This window comes from Anguilla rostrata, chromosome 15, assembly GCF_018555375.3.
Source record: "Anguilla rostrata isolate EN2019 chromosome 15, ASM1855537v3, whole genome shotgun sequence".
NCBI classification, from domain to species: domain Eukaryota; kingdom Metazoa; phylum Chordata; class Actinopteri; order Anguilliformes; family Anguillidae; genus Anguilla; species Anguilla rostrata.
In genome coordinates this window covers 33601880-33616942 of record NC_057947.1, presented here as the reverse complement: position 1 = coordinate 33616942, position 15063 = coordinate 33601880, and the positions used below count along the sequence as shown (strand labels likewise).

Here is a 15063-nt window from a genome sequence, read left to right as displayed (position 1 = left end):
TCTAACCACATCATAACGCTAACCACATCCTTAACGCTAACCACATCCTTAACAATAACTACATCCTTAACTCTAACCACATCATAACGCTAACCACATCCTTAACACTAACCACATCCTTAACTCTAACCACATCCTTAACACTAACCACATCCTTAACTCTAACCACATCCTTAACGCTAACCACATCCTTAACGCTAACCACATCATAACGCTAACCACATCCTTAACACTAACCACATCCTTAACTCTAACCACATCCTTAACACTAACCACATCCTTAACGCTAACCACATCATAACGCTAACCACATCCTTAACACTAACCACATCCTTAACACTAACCACATCCTTAACGCTAACCACATCATAACGCTAACCATATCCTTAACGCTAACCACATCCTTAACGCTAACCACATCATAACGCTAACCACATCCTCAACTCACCACATCATAACGCTAACCACATCCTTAACTCTAACCACATCCTTAACACTAACCACATCCTTAGCTCTAACCACATCCTTAACACTAACCACATCCTTAACTCTGACCACATCCTTAACACTAACCACATCCTTAACTCTAACCACATCCTTAACACTAACCACATCCTTAACGCTAACCACATCCTTAATACTAACCACATCCTTAACACTAACCACATCATAATGCAAACAACATCATACGCTAACCACATCCTTAACGCTAACCACATCCTTAACGCTAACCACATCCTTAACGCTAACCACATCCTTAACACTAACCACATCCTTAACACTAACCACATCCTTAACACTAACCACATCATAATGCAAACAACATCATACGCTAACCACATCCTTAACTCTAACCACATCATAACGCTAACCACATCCTTAACTCTAACCACATCCTTAACACTAACCACATCCTTAACACTAACCACATCCTTAACGCAAACAACATCATACGCTAACCACATCCTTAACACTAACCACATCCTTAACAGTAACCACATCATAATGCAAACAACATCATACGCTAACCACATCCTTAACTCTAACCACATCCTTAACGCTAACCACATCCTTAACACTAACCATATCATAATGTAAACAACATCATACGCTAACCACATCATAACGCTAACCACATCCTTAACACTAACCACATCATAATGTAAACAACATCATACGCTAACCACATCCTTAACGCTAACCACATCATATAGTAATGCTGACCGCATCAGCCCAGAGCGCAGAGCTAACTGCGCTAGCAGACAGAGCCGAACATGCACACCACTGCAGCCCACAGAACTAACCATAGCAACGCACAGGGAGAACCAAACCAGGGTTGCTGTAACCCAGGGTTACTGTAACAGGGTTAGAGTCTGGGCGTAGCTGCTTTAGCCTGCAGGCCTAGCGCAGGGGAGACGCACGCTGTCCGTGGTGCTGCACCATCTCTAGCTGCAGCCACAACACAAAGGAGACTAAAGTGTTGGTTTGGGGACATTCAGTCTACAAGTTGCCTGCACTACCAAACAAGCTACTTGCTCCAGTGCACAAACCTGACCTCACATAAGCTAACCAGGCCAACATATAAGCCTAACCTTGCTAGCACACAAGCCAACCAGGCCAATAAGTAACTCTAACCTCAGTAGCACACAAGCTAACCAGGCCAACATTTAAACCTAACCTTGCTAGCACACGAGCCAACCAGGCCAATAAGTAACCCTAACCTCGCTAACACACAAGCTAACCAGGCCAACATAAACCTAACCTCGCTAACACACAAGTTAACCAGGCCAACATACAGTATAACCCTAACCTCACCAGTACACAACTTACACAAGCCTTTCAACTTTTTTAAATCTTCTTTTTCTGTGTATTTTTTTTATTTATTTTTTGCTTCTTTTTCATTATAATTTGGGCACAGATTGCCTATAAAGAGCAAACCCACTTATGTATGAATTTCAGGATACAGACAGGGGTACGGATAGAAAAAAACAAAACAAAACAGATCTATCCTGACTACACCTCTGTTGGAAAGCTGGTGCCATTCATCAATATTATCAGCACACGGGGCAGCGCTGTCGGGTCTAATCAACGTCGCCGGAGCTCTCCGTCCGGCAGGCCAAATCAAACGGCCGCGTTCCGGCGTGCTGGCCAGCGGAGCTCTACCCCGCTCAGAAAGAGATTAATCACCCAGCGACTCTGACACCGCACTGAATAATCCAGGAGTGCGCGACGCGTCCGCCATTCTCAACGATCTGCGCAAAATTAACTGCGTGGAACGGGAGTGCTGAAAGCGCCAGGCGGACAGGACGGAGTGTAGCACAGTGGGTAAGGAACTGGGCTTGTAACCGAAAGGTCGCAGGTTTGATTCCCGGATAGGACACTGCCGTTGTACCCTTGAGCAAGGTACTTAACCTGCATTGCTTCAGTATATATCCAGCTGTATAAATGGATACAATGTAAAATGCTGTGTAAAAAGTTGTGTAAGTTGCTCTGGATAAGAGCGTCTGCTAAATGCCTGTAATGCACGGCTGGGGCGGATGGGATTCGTTCCCAACATAGAAACAACTCCAATTTCAGAACAAACAAAAAAAAACAGCATAATAATAAAATGCTCAAGTGATTATTAATATGCATATTTATGTAATGAAATGCATGAAATAGAAAAGAAAGGTCACCCATCGCAAAATCGCGGATCGGCAAATCCGTGCCTGGCAAGGGTCTGCGGTACATCTTCATTTCCCGAAGCTACGATGTACTTGCCGTGAGATTAAAGACGAACTTTGACCCCCCCCACGCGCTAAGCGCAGTGACCTGCCCCGGGACAGTGAGGTCAGTCTGGAGCTGGACCCTGCCAAATCTTTCTTCTGGCACCAGGTTTGTAATCTCAGCGAGGTCAAGGTTTGGAGTAAAATCCCGCCTTAATCCTGGGGCCCGCGGTAAAGATGTGGAACGGCAGTAATGAGCGACCCTGCTCCATCTGAGTGTGTGTGTGTGTGTGTGTGTGTGTGTGTGTGTGTGTGTGTGTGTGTGTGTGTGTGTGTGGTAGTGTGTGAGTGTATGTGTGCGTGCGTGTGTGTGTGTGTGTGTGTGTGTGTGTGTGTGTAGTGTGTGAGTGTGTGTGTGTGTGTGTGTGTGTGTGTGTGTGAGTGTGTGTGTATGTGTGCGTGCGTGTGTGTGTGTGTGTGTGTGTGTGTGTGTGTGTGTGTGAGTATGTGGGTGTGTGTGTGCATGTGTGTGCATAGTGTCTGCATGCACACGTGCGTGTATGTGTGTGTGTGTGGGTGTGCACACAGGCACGTGTGTGTGTGTGCGTGTGAGTGTATGTGTGTGCGCGAGTCTGCATGCACACGTGCGTGTGTGTGTGTGCACGCGAGTATGCATGAGTGTGTGTGTGTGTGTGTGTGTGTGTGTGGCGTGTGTCTGAACTGGGTCAAAGGTTTGTTGGTTGCTTGTCAGGTTTTCCGTAGTTCAAAGTAAGTTAACATTTATCTTCTAATACCAAGTAATGTAACTGACATAATTTACCAAACTGATTCACTTATTGCACAATAAGTGAATTAGTTTGATTGTATACAAGGACAGACAAGATGTGTATCGTTTCAGTGCATCTGTCCTCTCGTACGACTTCACCACACCTCATATCGCATTACATCACATCATTTCTCATTTCACAATTCGTTCTCAGCGCAGACGAGGACACACAGCCCATCTGCACACGCCGGGGCACCTAAAACACAAATCCCATTTTCACAATAATCCCAGAAAACACTGGAGCCGGAGGAGGAATGCCCTTGAGTGGAGCACGGGTGAGACCGGTCAAAGAATCGCATTTTTACACTCCAGTGCACATCGCACATTACAGGCATTCAGCAGACGCTCTTATCCAGAGGGACTCGCACAACTTTTTACACAGCATTTACACTGCATCCAATTATACAGCTGGATATATACTGAAGCAATGCAGGTTAAGACTTTCTCCTTATACTACGCTGCTGCCCAAATTATTATTGTTATTATTATTACTATTATGATTATAATTATTATAGTGCCAATTTCCCATGTAACTCATGTAGCATGGAGACCTATTACCCCGGTCAGAATTAAGGAGTCACCATTTATTTCCCAGACACACCGACCGCAACACGACTGCAACACGACCGACCGCAGTACAACCGCACAGCTCTACTCACTGTATGACCGCACAGCTCTACTCACTGTACGACCGCGAAGCTCTACTCACTGTACGACCGCACAGCTCTACTCACTGTACGACCGCACAGCTCTACTCACTGTATGACCGCACAGCTCTACTCACTGTATGACCGCACAGCTCTACTCACTGTACGACCGCACAGCTCTACTCACTGTATGACCGCACAGCTCTACTCACTGTACGACCGCACAGCTCTACTCACTGTATGACCGTGAAGCTCTACTCACTGTACTACCGCGAAGCTCTACTCACTGCATGACCGCACAGCTCTACTCACTGCATGACCGCACAGCTCTACTCACTGTATGACCGCACAGCTCTACTCACTGTACGACCGCACAGCTCTACTCACTGTACGACCGCACAGCTATACTCACTGTATGACCGCGCAGCTCTACTCACTGTATGACCGCACAGCTCTACTCACTGTATGACCGTGAACACTCCCAGCTCGCTGTTGCAAGCGTGCCTGTCTCTGACGGGACTCCTGTGAGCCGCGACCGTCCTGTTCCGGGAGGCGGGAGGAGGCGACATCTCGGCCGACGTTCCTACACGCCGACGTTCCTCCACACCGACGTCGGTTATTCCGGCTCGGAGCGGTCGCCGCTCGGCCTGGGTCGGAGCGCCGGGTTTATCCGGCTCATAAAAAAAGGCTAGCGTCTGAATAAAACGCTAGCTGGCTAGCGTTATAAACACACACACACACACACGCAGCTTGCTGCTGAGCCTGTGTCGCGCGGGCCCCAGTAGCCCGAGGGAAGAGCGCTCGCCTGGCTAATGAAATAGCACGGCATTCCGGGCCAGTGCCTCCACATTCGGGGGGGGGGGGGGGGGGGATCGATGCCGGTACAGCTGGGGCTACGACGCGCGCGCGCTAACGCCGACGCGCCGACCAGCAGCCGAGCTCGAGAGGGGGAAACGGAAAACCGGAAAAACCCCAAACCCGCGCTCAGCCAGCGCGGCGTTCCCGTCGCCGAGGCCAGCGGCGGGAACAGAACTTTTTAAAAAGGCCCCCCAAGGTGCTTCTGTGAGGAAAATCGAGACCCAAGGAGCCTGGATGAACGGGCCCATCAAACACGTATAGATCTGCCCTCTGGGAACCGTTTACTCGCCTTGGAGTTTGGGACGGCCTTGGGGGCTGCTTTATCACCACTCTTCCAGAGTATTAGCGCTTCCTTTCATCATCTTTCTTGACTAGACCCATTGTTACAGATAAACCCCTTCCCCGCCTCCCCCCCCCCCCCAAACCTAATACATTTTCACTGTGAGGAACTGTGAGGTATCAGGTGGACGAGTTTTAAAAAAGAAGAAGAAAAAACGGACTTCATATTTCTTTCTTTCGGACTTTCTACCGGGCGTACACTGCCCTTTCCTTTGAAGCTCAGGCTTTGGCACTGAACTCCGACGGCCACAGAAGCCCTGATACTACTATACTGGAGGATGTGTGCACTGGCAAGAGTCCTTTGAATTAAAATACTGTATCGTGTGGTATGTGTGTGTGAGTGTGTTATGTAAGTGTTGGTGTGCGTAAGTGTCTGTGTGAATGTGTGTGTGAGTGTTATGTATAGTGTTTGTGTGTGCGTACAGTGTCTGTGTGCATGTGTGAGTGTGTGAGTGTGTGTGTGTGTGTGTAGTGTGACTGTGTGTGTGTGTGTGTAGTGTGAGTGTAGTGTGCCTGTGTGTGTGTGTGTGTGTGAGTGTAGTGTGCCTGTGTGTGTGTGTGTGTGTGTGTGTGTGAGTGTAGTGTGCCTGTGTGTGTGTGTGTGAGTGTGAGTGTAGTGTGCCTGTGTGTGTGTGTATATAGTGTGTGTGTGGGTGTAGTGTGTGCTGTGTTGTGTTGTGTGAATGTGAGTGTAGTGTGCCTGTGTGTGTGTGTGTGTGTGTGTGAATGTGAGTGTAGTGTGCCTGTGTGTGTGTATAGTGTGTGTGCATGTGTGTGTGTGTGTGTGTGAATGTGAGTGTAGTGTGTGTGTGTGTGTGTAGTGTGTGTGTGTGTGAGTGTGTGTGGCTGATTGTATAACAGCTCAGTCTTATGAGGTGACACAGCTGTGATACCGGGGCCTGCCTCAGGGACAGCAGCTTTAATTAAAGTAAAAAAAAAAAAACTCCTGCATTTTAATCACACGCTTCCACAGCTTGTTCCCGTTATCAAGAAAAAGCCTCGACAGGAAACAATAAGCCAGGAGAACTGCAGGTAATGCTCTTAATTCTATGGAAATATTTAGGTTTAGTGATTTACGGTAGAGTAACACAGCCATTAAGGTGCAGGTACCAATTCCCTCCTTTAATCTGCTGTGGTGTCTCCTTTTCCTCAGAGGACTCATTTCAGCCCAAAGGGACTAATGAATTGAGCTAATAACTAACAATAAAACTTTTAATTAATAATAACTGAAGCGTGACTCCTTTCCTCCACACTTTCGGTTGTGAGCGGAGGCCTGTCTGACAGGGCGAAACGGCCTTAGTTTGCCGCCCGTGCTTGTAGATTTGTCCTGAATGCATTAAAAAGGGAGGCCAATGCACAAGAAGGGCTCCATGCATAATTATTTTTCTCTGAACTGTGCATCCGTTAACATTTAATTGTTAACGAATACATAATACAAATTGCTTTGAATGCTCGGAGCAAAACAAGACCTTTCTCATCATAAAATAATGTTCATTTTCTTTCTACGCGTCTGGGTTACTGTCATACAATAACAGCAGTAACTCTGTTAAATACGGAGGGATTTTGAGTCATTCTAGACGATTCTGTGCTTCCACAACAGTTTGGGCAAGGCCCTTTCCTGTTTCAGCATGGCGGTGCCCCTGGGCACACAATGAGGTCCATATAGAAATGGTTTTATCGAGATGGTGTGGAAAAACTTGACTGGCCTCCTCAGAGCCCTGACCTCAACCCCATCCAACACCTTTGGGATCAATTGGAAAGCCAACTGCGAGCCAGGCCTAATCGCCCAATCAGTGCCCAACCTCACTTAATGCTATTCTGGCTAAATGGATGCAAATCCCTGCAGCAATGCTCCAACATCTAGTATAAAGCCTTCCCAGAAGAGTGGAGGCTGTTACAGCAGCAAAGGGTGGACAAACTCCATATTAATTCCCATAATTTTGGATGAATGTTGGATGTCAGGTGTCCAACATACTTTTGGCCACATAATGTACACTTTCTTTGCATGATCTAAGCTACAGGCCTGTTTAGTTCACCGAATTCAGACTCCATCCACATCTACAGGTGTCTAAGAAAAAAGGTATCATAAGAAATCCTTTTTATGAAAGACTGAAGTTTTGTAAATCTCACAATGTATCAGAGGTGGAAAGTCCAGCGGTCAGAAAGTAGAAGTCCTGCCATGTGTTTCTTCCCACCACAAACCCAGCCAGATTTAGATTTCACTAATAAGTACTACCTCCTGGCTGAAAAATTATTATTCCAATTATCAAATCCAGGTGATTGCAACATAATACTGTGGAGGACTTTTACTTTCTGAACCTGGTTTTTCCAGCCCTGGAAATATATTTTCTGATGCAAACCAGCATTGCCTAATAAGTATGTTTTTATTGAGGTCAGTAAACAGTGACTTTGGCACTACCCTTCCGAGCCGGATCATAAATATTCAGCAGGACAGCGTTCAGTCATTCAGCCTGAAGGCCTGGAGCCAGTGACCATAAGAGCAGCAGCCTCATTTTACACAGAGTGGAGAGCTGGAGAGGGGGGTGAGGAAGAGCTAGAGAGAGGGATGAGGAGAGAGGGTTGAGGAGAGCCACAGAGCAGAGAGCTGGAGAGAGGGATGAGGAAAGAGGGAGAGTGGGATGAGGAGAGAGGTGGGGAGAGCCACAGAGCAGAGAGAGGGATGGGGAGAGCTGGAGAGGGGGATGGGGAGAGAGGGATGGGCAGAGCCGGGGAGAGGGATGAGGAGAGACGGATGGGGAGAGCCACAGAGCGGAGCGCTGGAGAGAGGGATGAGGAGAGAGGGATGGGGAGAGCCACGGAGTGAAAGAGGGAGAGAGACAGAGGGAGGTGGTCAGACGGAGGGAGGTGAAGAGAAATGGAGACAGGAGGAGATTGAGAGAAAGAGAGCATTCTCTATATGAGCAGAAATAAAAAGAGGTGGACAGACTAAGAGAAATGCTGAGTGGCGACAGTGAGACGGCTAATGATTATTTTCTAATTTTAAATTCATTCACATGAATATATGAATTGATTTAACATTCAGGATTTTTTTCAATGAATCATTCAAGAGCAGCACTACTCATTAATCAGCTGGTGACCTTCAAGCACAGAGCACAGGCATTCATTTACACATCATCTATCCTCAAAGACCTGCGAGTCTGAACATAACTATTAAATATAAAACTTTTGGGCAGCCCTGCTCTAGCTGTTGAATGAGGTGTGCTTTGTTAGGGTTGGAGTGAAAACCTACAGGACGGTAGATCTCCAGGAGCAGGGTTGGGCAGCCCTGCTCTAGCTGTTGAATGAGGGTGCTTTGTTAGGGTTGGAGTGAAAACCTACAGGACGGTAGATCTCCAGGAGCAGGGTTGGGCAGCCCTGCTGTTGGGGACCTACCGCTGTCTCCAGCCGTTAACAGCACCAGGGTCATGGGGGTTCTCTGCACTCCTCCAAAATAAATTTCATATTCAGCGAACGCAACAGCTGTGACTCAGCCTCGCTGAGAGAAAAGATCAGACTGAAAGGGATGGTCCAACATAAAGATGGCCTAGGCAAGAAGTCAATAGAGAGAGAGAGAGAGAGATAGGGGGGAGATGGAGAGAGGGAGGGGGAGAGAGAGAGAGAGAGGAGATGGAGGGGGGAGAGAGAGAGATGAAGTGAGGTGAAGAGAAAAGAGAAAGAAAGTTGCAGGAGTGATAAAGTGGCCCACAAAGAGACAGATGGAGAGATGGGATGAAAGGCAAATGGATTGAAAGAAACGGGCAGAGACAGAAGGAAAAAAAGAAGAGACGGATTGAGGACTGGAGAGATACTTCAGATGGAAAAAGATGGAGAGATAGAAAAAGAAATGACACTCTATAGCTCCTCATTCACAAAAAGTTGTGCAAGTCGCTCTGGGTAAGAACGTCTGCTAAAGTGCCTCTAAGGCCATTTCTGTTGCAAGGACCAGGGCAATGACATTCAGCTGTCACCCAATATTTACTAAAAATAATAATAAAATAATGCATACATTCCTAAATATGCAAGTGAATAAAACAATATAAAAAAAAAAGGAAAATTCTAACATTTGCTCTTGAATCACAATCAATATGTATCCTTCCCAAGCATTATTTCTGCACTGAAATTATAATTGGTTCATGAACAATGAAAACAATATGAAAGGCTGAAACGTTTTCAGTAAAATTACCGCAAAGTAGCTTTAAATTACACCGATGTTGGCACATACATGAAGACATCCACCCCCCAAAAAAAAGTTTAAATCCTTTTAAAGTTTGTACCAGACGCATGCGTTTGATTCTGAGCGCAGTATAGTCTCAACCTCCAGAGGTTCCAGGAACCCCAGGATCTTCACATGGACACACACATTTCCCCATGATCACACCACACGACCTAGCAGAAAGAAATGGAAATAAAAATACGGATGCATTACCTCATGACTCGACGGACCGTCCCGTTCCCATAATCCCTATCTGCCACAATCTTCAAGACCAGCTGCTGTAACGCATTTAAAGTGCAAATTATTCAGCCAGTGGTTTGAAAGACACAAACCTCAATGGAGAGTTAAAGCAAAAAAATATATATTTAAAAAAATAGATAGATAGATAAAACTTTCACATTTTTCCCGCGCGGCTTTTTTTTGCGAAACGTATCTATTATTCAGAGACGCGGATGAGAGAGAAGCCGGAGGACGCGCGTGCGGATGCAGCGGGGATAGATATTACTCTGAACCTTTAAAGACTTCTGTTCACCTGCTGTGTTCCACAGAAGCCAGCTCCAGCTGCCACAATCAGATTTAAACGCATATCCGACCGCCGCTGCCTCTCTTCTTAAACACAACAACATTAACCATTGCAGCGCGGCGGCTTCAGCACGCGCTATGCATTAGCAACGGCTTAAACTCCTCTCGACAATGCATATTATTATTATCATGCTTATTACGTTTATTACATATTTAGTTCATGATGCCGTCACTATTCTTTATTAGAACGCCGTACCACTGATGTTGTTTAAATTATAATTTCTAGAAACAAGTATATTCTTCAATCTTTAATAATTCACTCTGCAATCTCCCAAACCAGAATCAAATAGCCACTCAGAACTACAACAAGATTAACACTTAAATGAAAAGACTATGCTGATATAAAAATGTGCTCTAACAATTGGTGGTTGGGGCGTTATAATGATATGGATTCTGACAGTTGTCTTTGAAGTAAAAAAAACAAAAATAATAATACATATAAAGCATGTCGTTGGCATGGGGAAGTGATGATGTTATCAGAAAGCATCAATTATGAAGCAAAATTCACAGCAGATAAAAGCTGAAAGAAAAACGTAACAGCAGGAAGAGGCACAGACAGCATGACATCACACTTTAATGAAAGGTTATACCAAGTAAAACTAAAATGATAGGTTATTAATTGCGCCTATTACAATTTTCATCATCGACATAATCCTGACACAGCAGTTGTTTCATGCAAAAATTTCGTGAGAATGAATTGAAATGGTCACAGCACTGTGCTTGATCGATGCACAATATGCAGCATCAAGCCAATGACAAAACATTTCTTTTAAACAAGTCATGCCATGCCAGGCTGGACTGGGCATGCAGACAGTGCTTCGGGGATAAAACAGTGACAAGAAACCATAAGAAAATAGACCATGGAACGGTGATTCTCAATCCACACTCCCTCCTTCTGCACCAAGAACAAGAAAACTTGCCACCTAATCATCCCGATTTAATCGGCTAAAAAATGTTCTCTCCTTCCAGTGGAGCTGCTCAGTGGCCAACCATAGAGGATTGTGGTTGTACTGGGCAGCTCCCAGGTGTGAATGTGTATGAGTGTGAAGCAGGGCGTTCCTGCAAAAGAGCATCTGTGCTCAGCGAACCTACCCTGGGTAAATAAAGGTTAAATAAAAACTAAAAAAAGTGTTACCTAAAGATGTGCGACTCGCAGGTGGTTCAGATTTGTAATATAATACTAATACCCCAATATGATTATACCGGTGAGCAGTGTAGTCCCTAAAAGCATGGGGGAAATGCATTTGTAGATTTACTCAAAGATAATGGGTGCTGGAAAGCATACACCCCTGTGGAGGAAGGGAGATGGAGATGCTGCAATTTGATGAAGGCTTAATGGACCATCGCAAGCTTTCCTGCTTTGGCGTTCCTGGAAATCCAAGGAAACCAGAAATTACAGTCGGCATCAGAGAGGGCTGGAGCACACGTGGGAGAATCACGGTGACGGTGTGTCTTTCACGAGAGGTACGTAATGTGCACCGTGCGTGAAAGAGCTCATTTTGGCACACACCGATAGTCAATCAGTATTTTTGGAATGGAATTGTAACCGGTAAATTATTCTCTTTTTACTTTTTTTTGAAAACCAAACACAACTTCACGCCACAGTAACGTTCAGTGTCCACGTGTTCTATCCTGGTGTAAATACCCTGAAAGGCCCTGATGTGACACATATATATTCTACCTTAGATCTCTGCATTTAGGAATGAGATCAGCTTTGTTCACAAAGGAAACTTGCTCGTACATTACAGGCATTTAGCAGACACTCTTATCCAGAGTGACTTACACAACTTTTTTTTTTTTTTTTTAAACATAGCACTTGCTTTGCATCCATTTATACAGCTGGACATATGCTAAAGAAATTTAAGTACCTTGCCGAAGGGCAGTGTTCTACCTGAGAATTCAAACCTGCGACCAGTTCCCTTAACCATTATACTACACATTATACTACACTGCCGTCTTGCGCTGTACCCACATAAAACCCTTTTCCTTTAGACCGTCATCAAATCCTGCAACGTTTTTCCCTCATATTTTTCAGACTACTCTAAACCACCGAAACCAAAAAACTCAAAACCACTGCAGTCATGGGCCACACAAGGCCCAATGGTATATTACAGCACCGACATGGAAACCAGGCTCTACGGTAGCTGCCAAGTAACCTTTCAGCAAACCCTGCTGAATAACGAAACTCTGCAACTTAAGTCGATGCATTTATGTATTAATTTTAACCTCTGCGCTTTATAACTGCGTGAGCTACTGTTTAACGACCCATATGTGTTTCTCCTGCGTGCGCACAGGGATTGAAACATGCAGTCATTACACAGGGGACTTCAGGCACCAATCACAGCAGACTGTAACTGACCTGGGGGGTCAGCTCTGTATTACACAGGGGACTTCAGGCACCAATCACAGCAGACTGTAACTGACCTGGGGGGTCAGCTCTGTATTACACACGGGAATTAAAGCACCAATCACAGCAGACTGTAAGTGACCTGGGGGGTCAGCTCTGTATTACACAGGGGACTTCAGGCACCAATCACAGCAGACTGTAACTGATTTGGGGGTCAGCTCTCTGACCTTTACTCGATTTCTCATGAGGAACCAGCACCAACCCCGGCTCCTCCCACTTGCTGCCCAGTATCATTAGTTTCAGTTATAGCTATAGCGCTCACTACTGATCACATGACGCACACATCTGTCAATGCTACTTAGCTGATGCTAGTCACTTCTAAAATGCTCGACGTTGTTATCAGGTTAGTCGGAATGTGGGGTCTTACTCATACGCTAGAACAGCGGATTAGCAGGATGAGTCACACAGCAGCCCCCGCCATTCTCATATATAAACACTTAATTCTCACTTATTCCAACGTGTCACAGCTCCAACCCCATTTCCAATCACTGCAATATCAAGGGACCCACGGGGTTCACGATCCTCAACATCCGCAATTCTGCGACATAATCAGGAGTGACACTGAAGCAATTCTGGAAAAAAAACACACACCACAGCAACACTCATGTAAAAAATAATGCGATTCAGATGCTGGATGGTAAACGGCAACAGTGAGACTGTATAGCCGGTTAGACTGCGGATGGCCCAAACAAGACCTGGGCCCTGGGTGACAAAGCTGAACAACTGCCACTGAGTAAAACCTGGAGCCCTTCCCAAATCTGGAACAGGGACTGAAGTAAAAAGTGCCGTTTGAGGGTTTTACTCAGTGCAGTTTTCCAGCTTCATGAAACACGCCCCCCCTAGATCACATGGAGGATGGGGCCGTTTGGCTTGAGGCAGTTTCATCCAGACAACTCTGGTGAAGAGAATGCCCAGGATCTGGGAGAGCAGCAGTGATCCGCAGACAGCAAGGCTTCTGGGTATTATGTTGCAGAAACGGGAGAGCAAGTCTCCATCAGCACCACTCTCCCGGGCCCTCTGGGAGGGTCCGATTCAGCGTATAATCAGCTTTTATCCGGAACGCAGGAGAAAGAAAAAAAAATCAATATTCACACAAAAAATGGGCCTGAGATCACCGAGCGGACGCGCTACCCAGAACACCAGCGGAGCTCGTCTAAAGCGCAAACGCGCTTTCATTTTCTCTCTCTCTCTCTCTCTTTCTCTCACTCTCCCTCTCTCCCGCTCTCTCCCCCTCCATCTCTCTCCCGCTCTCTACCCCCCTGTATCCTCTCTCTCTCCCCCTCCATCTCTCTCTCTTTCTCTCACTCTCCCTCTCCCTCTCTCCCGCTCTCTACCCCCCGGTATCCCTCTCTCTCTCTCCTCCTCTCTCTCTCTCTTCAGCTCTCTACCCCCCTGTATACCCTGTCAATCTCTCTCTCTTTCTCTCTCTCTCTTTCTCTCTCTCTCTCCCGCTCTCTACCCCCTTGTATCCCTGTCTCTCCCTCCCTCTCTCTCTCTCTCCTCCTCTCCCTCTCTCACTCTTTTTCTCTCTTTTAATCAGGCAAGGCCGTTTCTAAGCCCTGCGACCGCGCCGCGTTAGCGTTAGCTGTCGCTCTGTCTCCGCGGCGCTGGAACAGATGGGGTCTCAGAAACCTTCCGCACGACGGCTCTCGGCTCTCGAGCACAGATTCCGAGGCAAAGTTCGAGAGCAATCCCGGAGGAGACGCGAGGAACGAGGGAACGACGACGACGTCTCCGATTACCGCTAACAGCAGCTTCACAAAACTGGAACGAACGAGAGTCACTCGCTAATAAAAAATAAAAAAAGTGAAAATCTGGCTATGTTACCAGCTCTACTTGATCTGTACTTTCGTGATCAAAGTCATCATCGATGCACTGGGCGTGCATGGAGCAGGCGTGACTGTTGCTCAGCATAACTTCGCTGTCACTTCAGTCCCAGAGTAAACAACTGAAGCACAAAACCACAGTCTCATTAGAAACGAAATCGCAGCGATAACTTTCAGCTAGGAAGTCTCCCTTTTTCTCTTTCTTTCTTTTTTTTAACCCATACAGTGGAAACATTTTCAATCGGACGCTGGAGTTAAGCTCTCCGAGCAGGAACCACGACAGATGTGCACGCGTCGCTCGGCAAAGAAACCGCCATTTTTTTTTTTTTTTTTTTTTTTAACGGCAAAGACACTCACTCCAGCTCCTCTGTGACCTCGACATTCCACAGCGCCAGCGCCGGCAGACGACCGTCGTCCAAATCCAAATCCACGGTCTCCCCCTCCGGCTGAGCGTTCTCCATGGCGAGGACTTTAAAACTGGAGCTGTCCCGGAGCGAGTGCGAGAGAGAGAAAGAGTTCTCCAGTACGTCTGCCTCTGCTGGGGCTACTCCTCTTCTTGTACGAGCTCCATCATCGCTAAAGTGGACGTGCGGATCGATAGCCCAATGTGAGGCTCGGGCTCAGGAGCTCACCCGGGCCTGAAATCTGACACCGGCAAGG

The 15063-nt window shown here is 46.4% G+C and overlaps 1 protein-coding gene across 1 annotated transcript in view; it reads right to left on the bottom strand.

Moving 5' to 3' along the window:
* LOC135240497 (FERM and PDZ domain-containing protein 4-like) overlaps positions 1-15063 on the bottom strand; it is a 92631-nt gene extending 77568 nt beyond the window's left edge. Inside the window, 1 exon segment of the mRNA XM_064310019.1 lies at positions 14761-15063. Coding sequence (XP_064166089.1) covers positions 14761-14864 — 104 coding nt within the window. The 5' untranslated portion in view covers positions 14865-15063.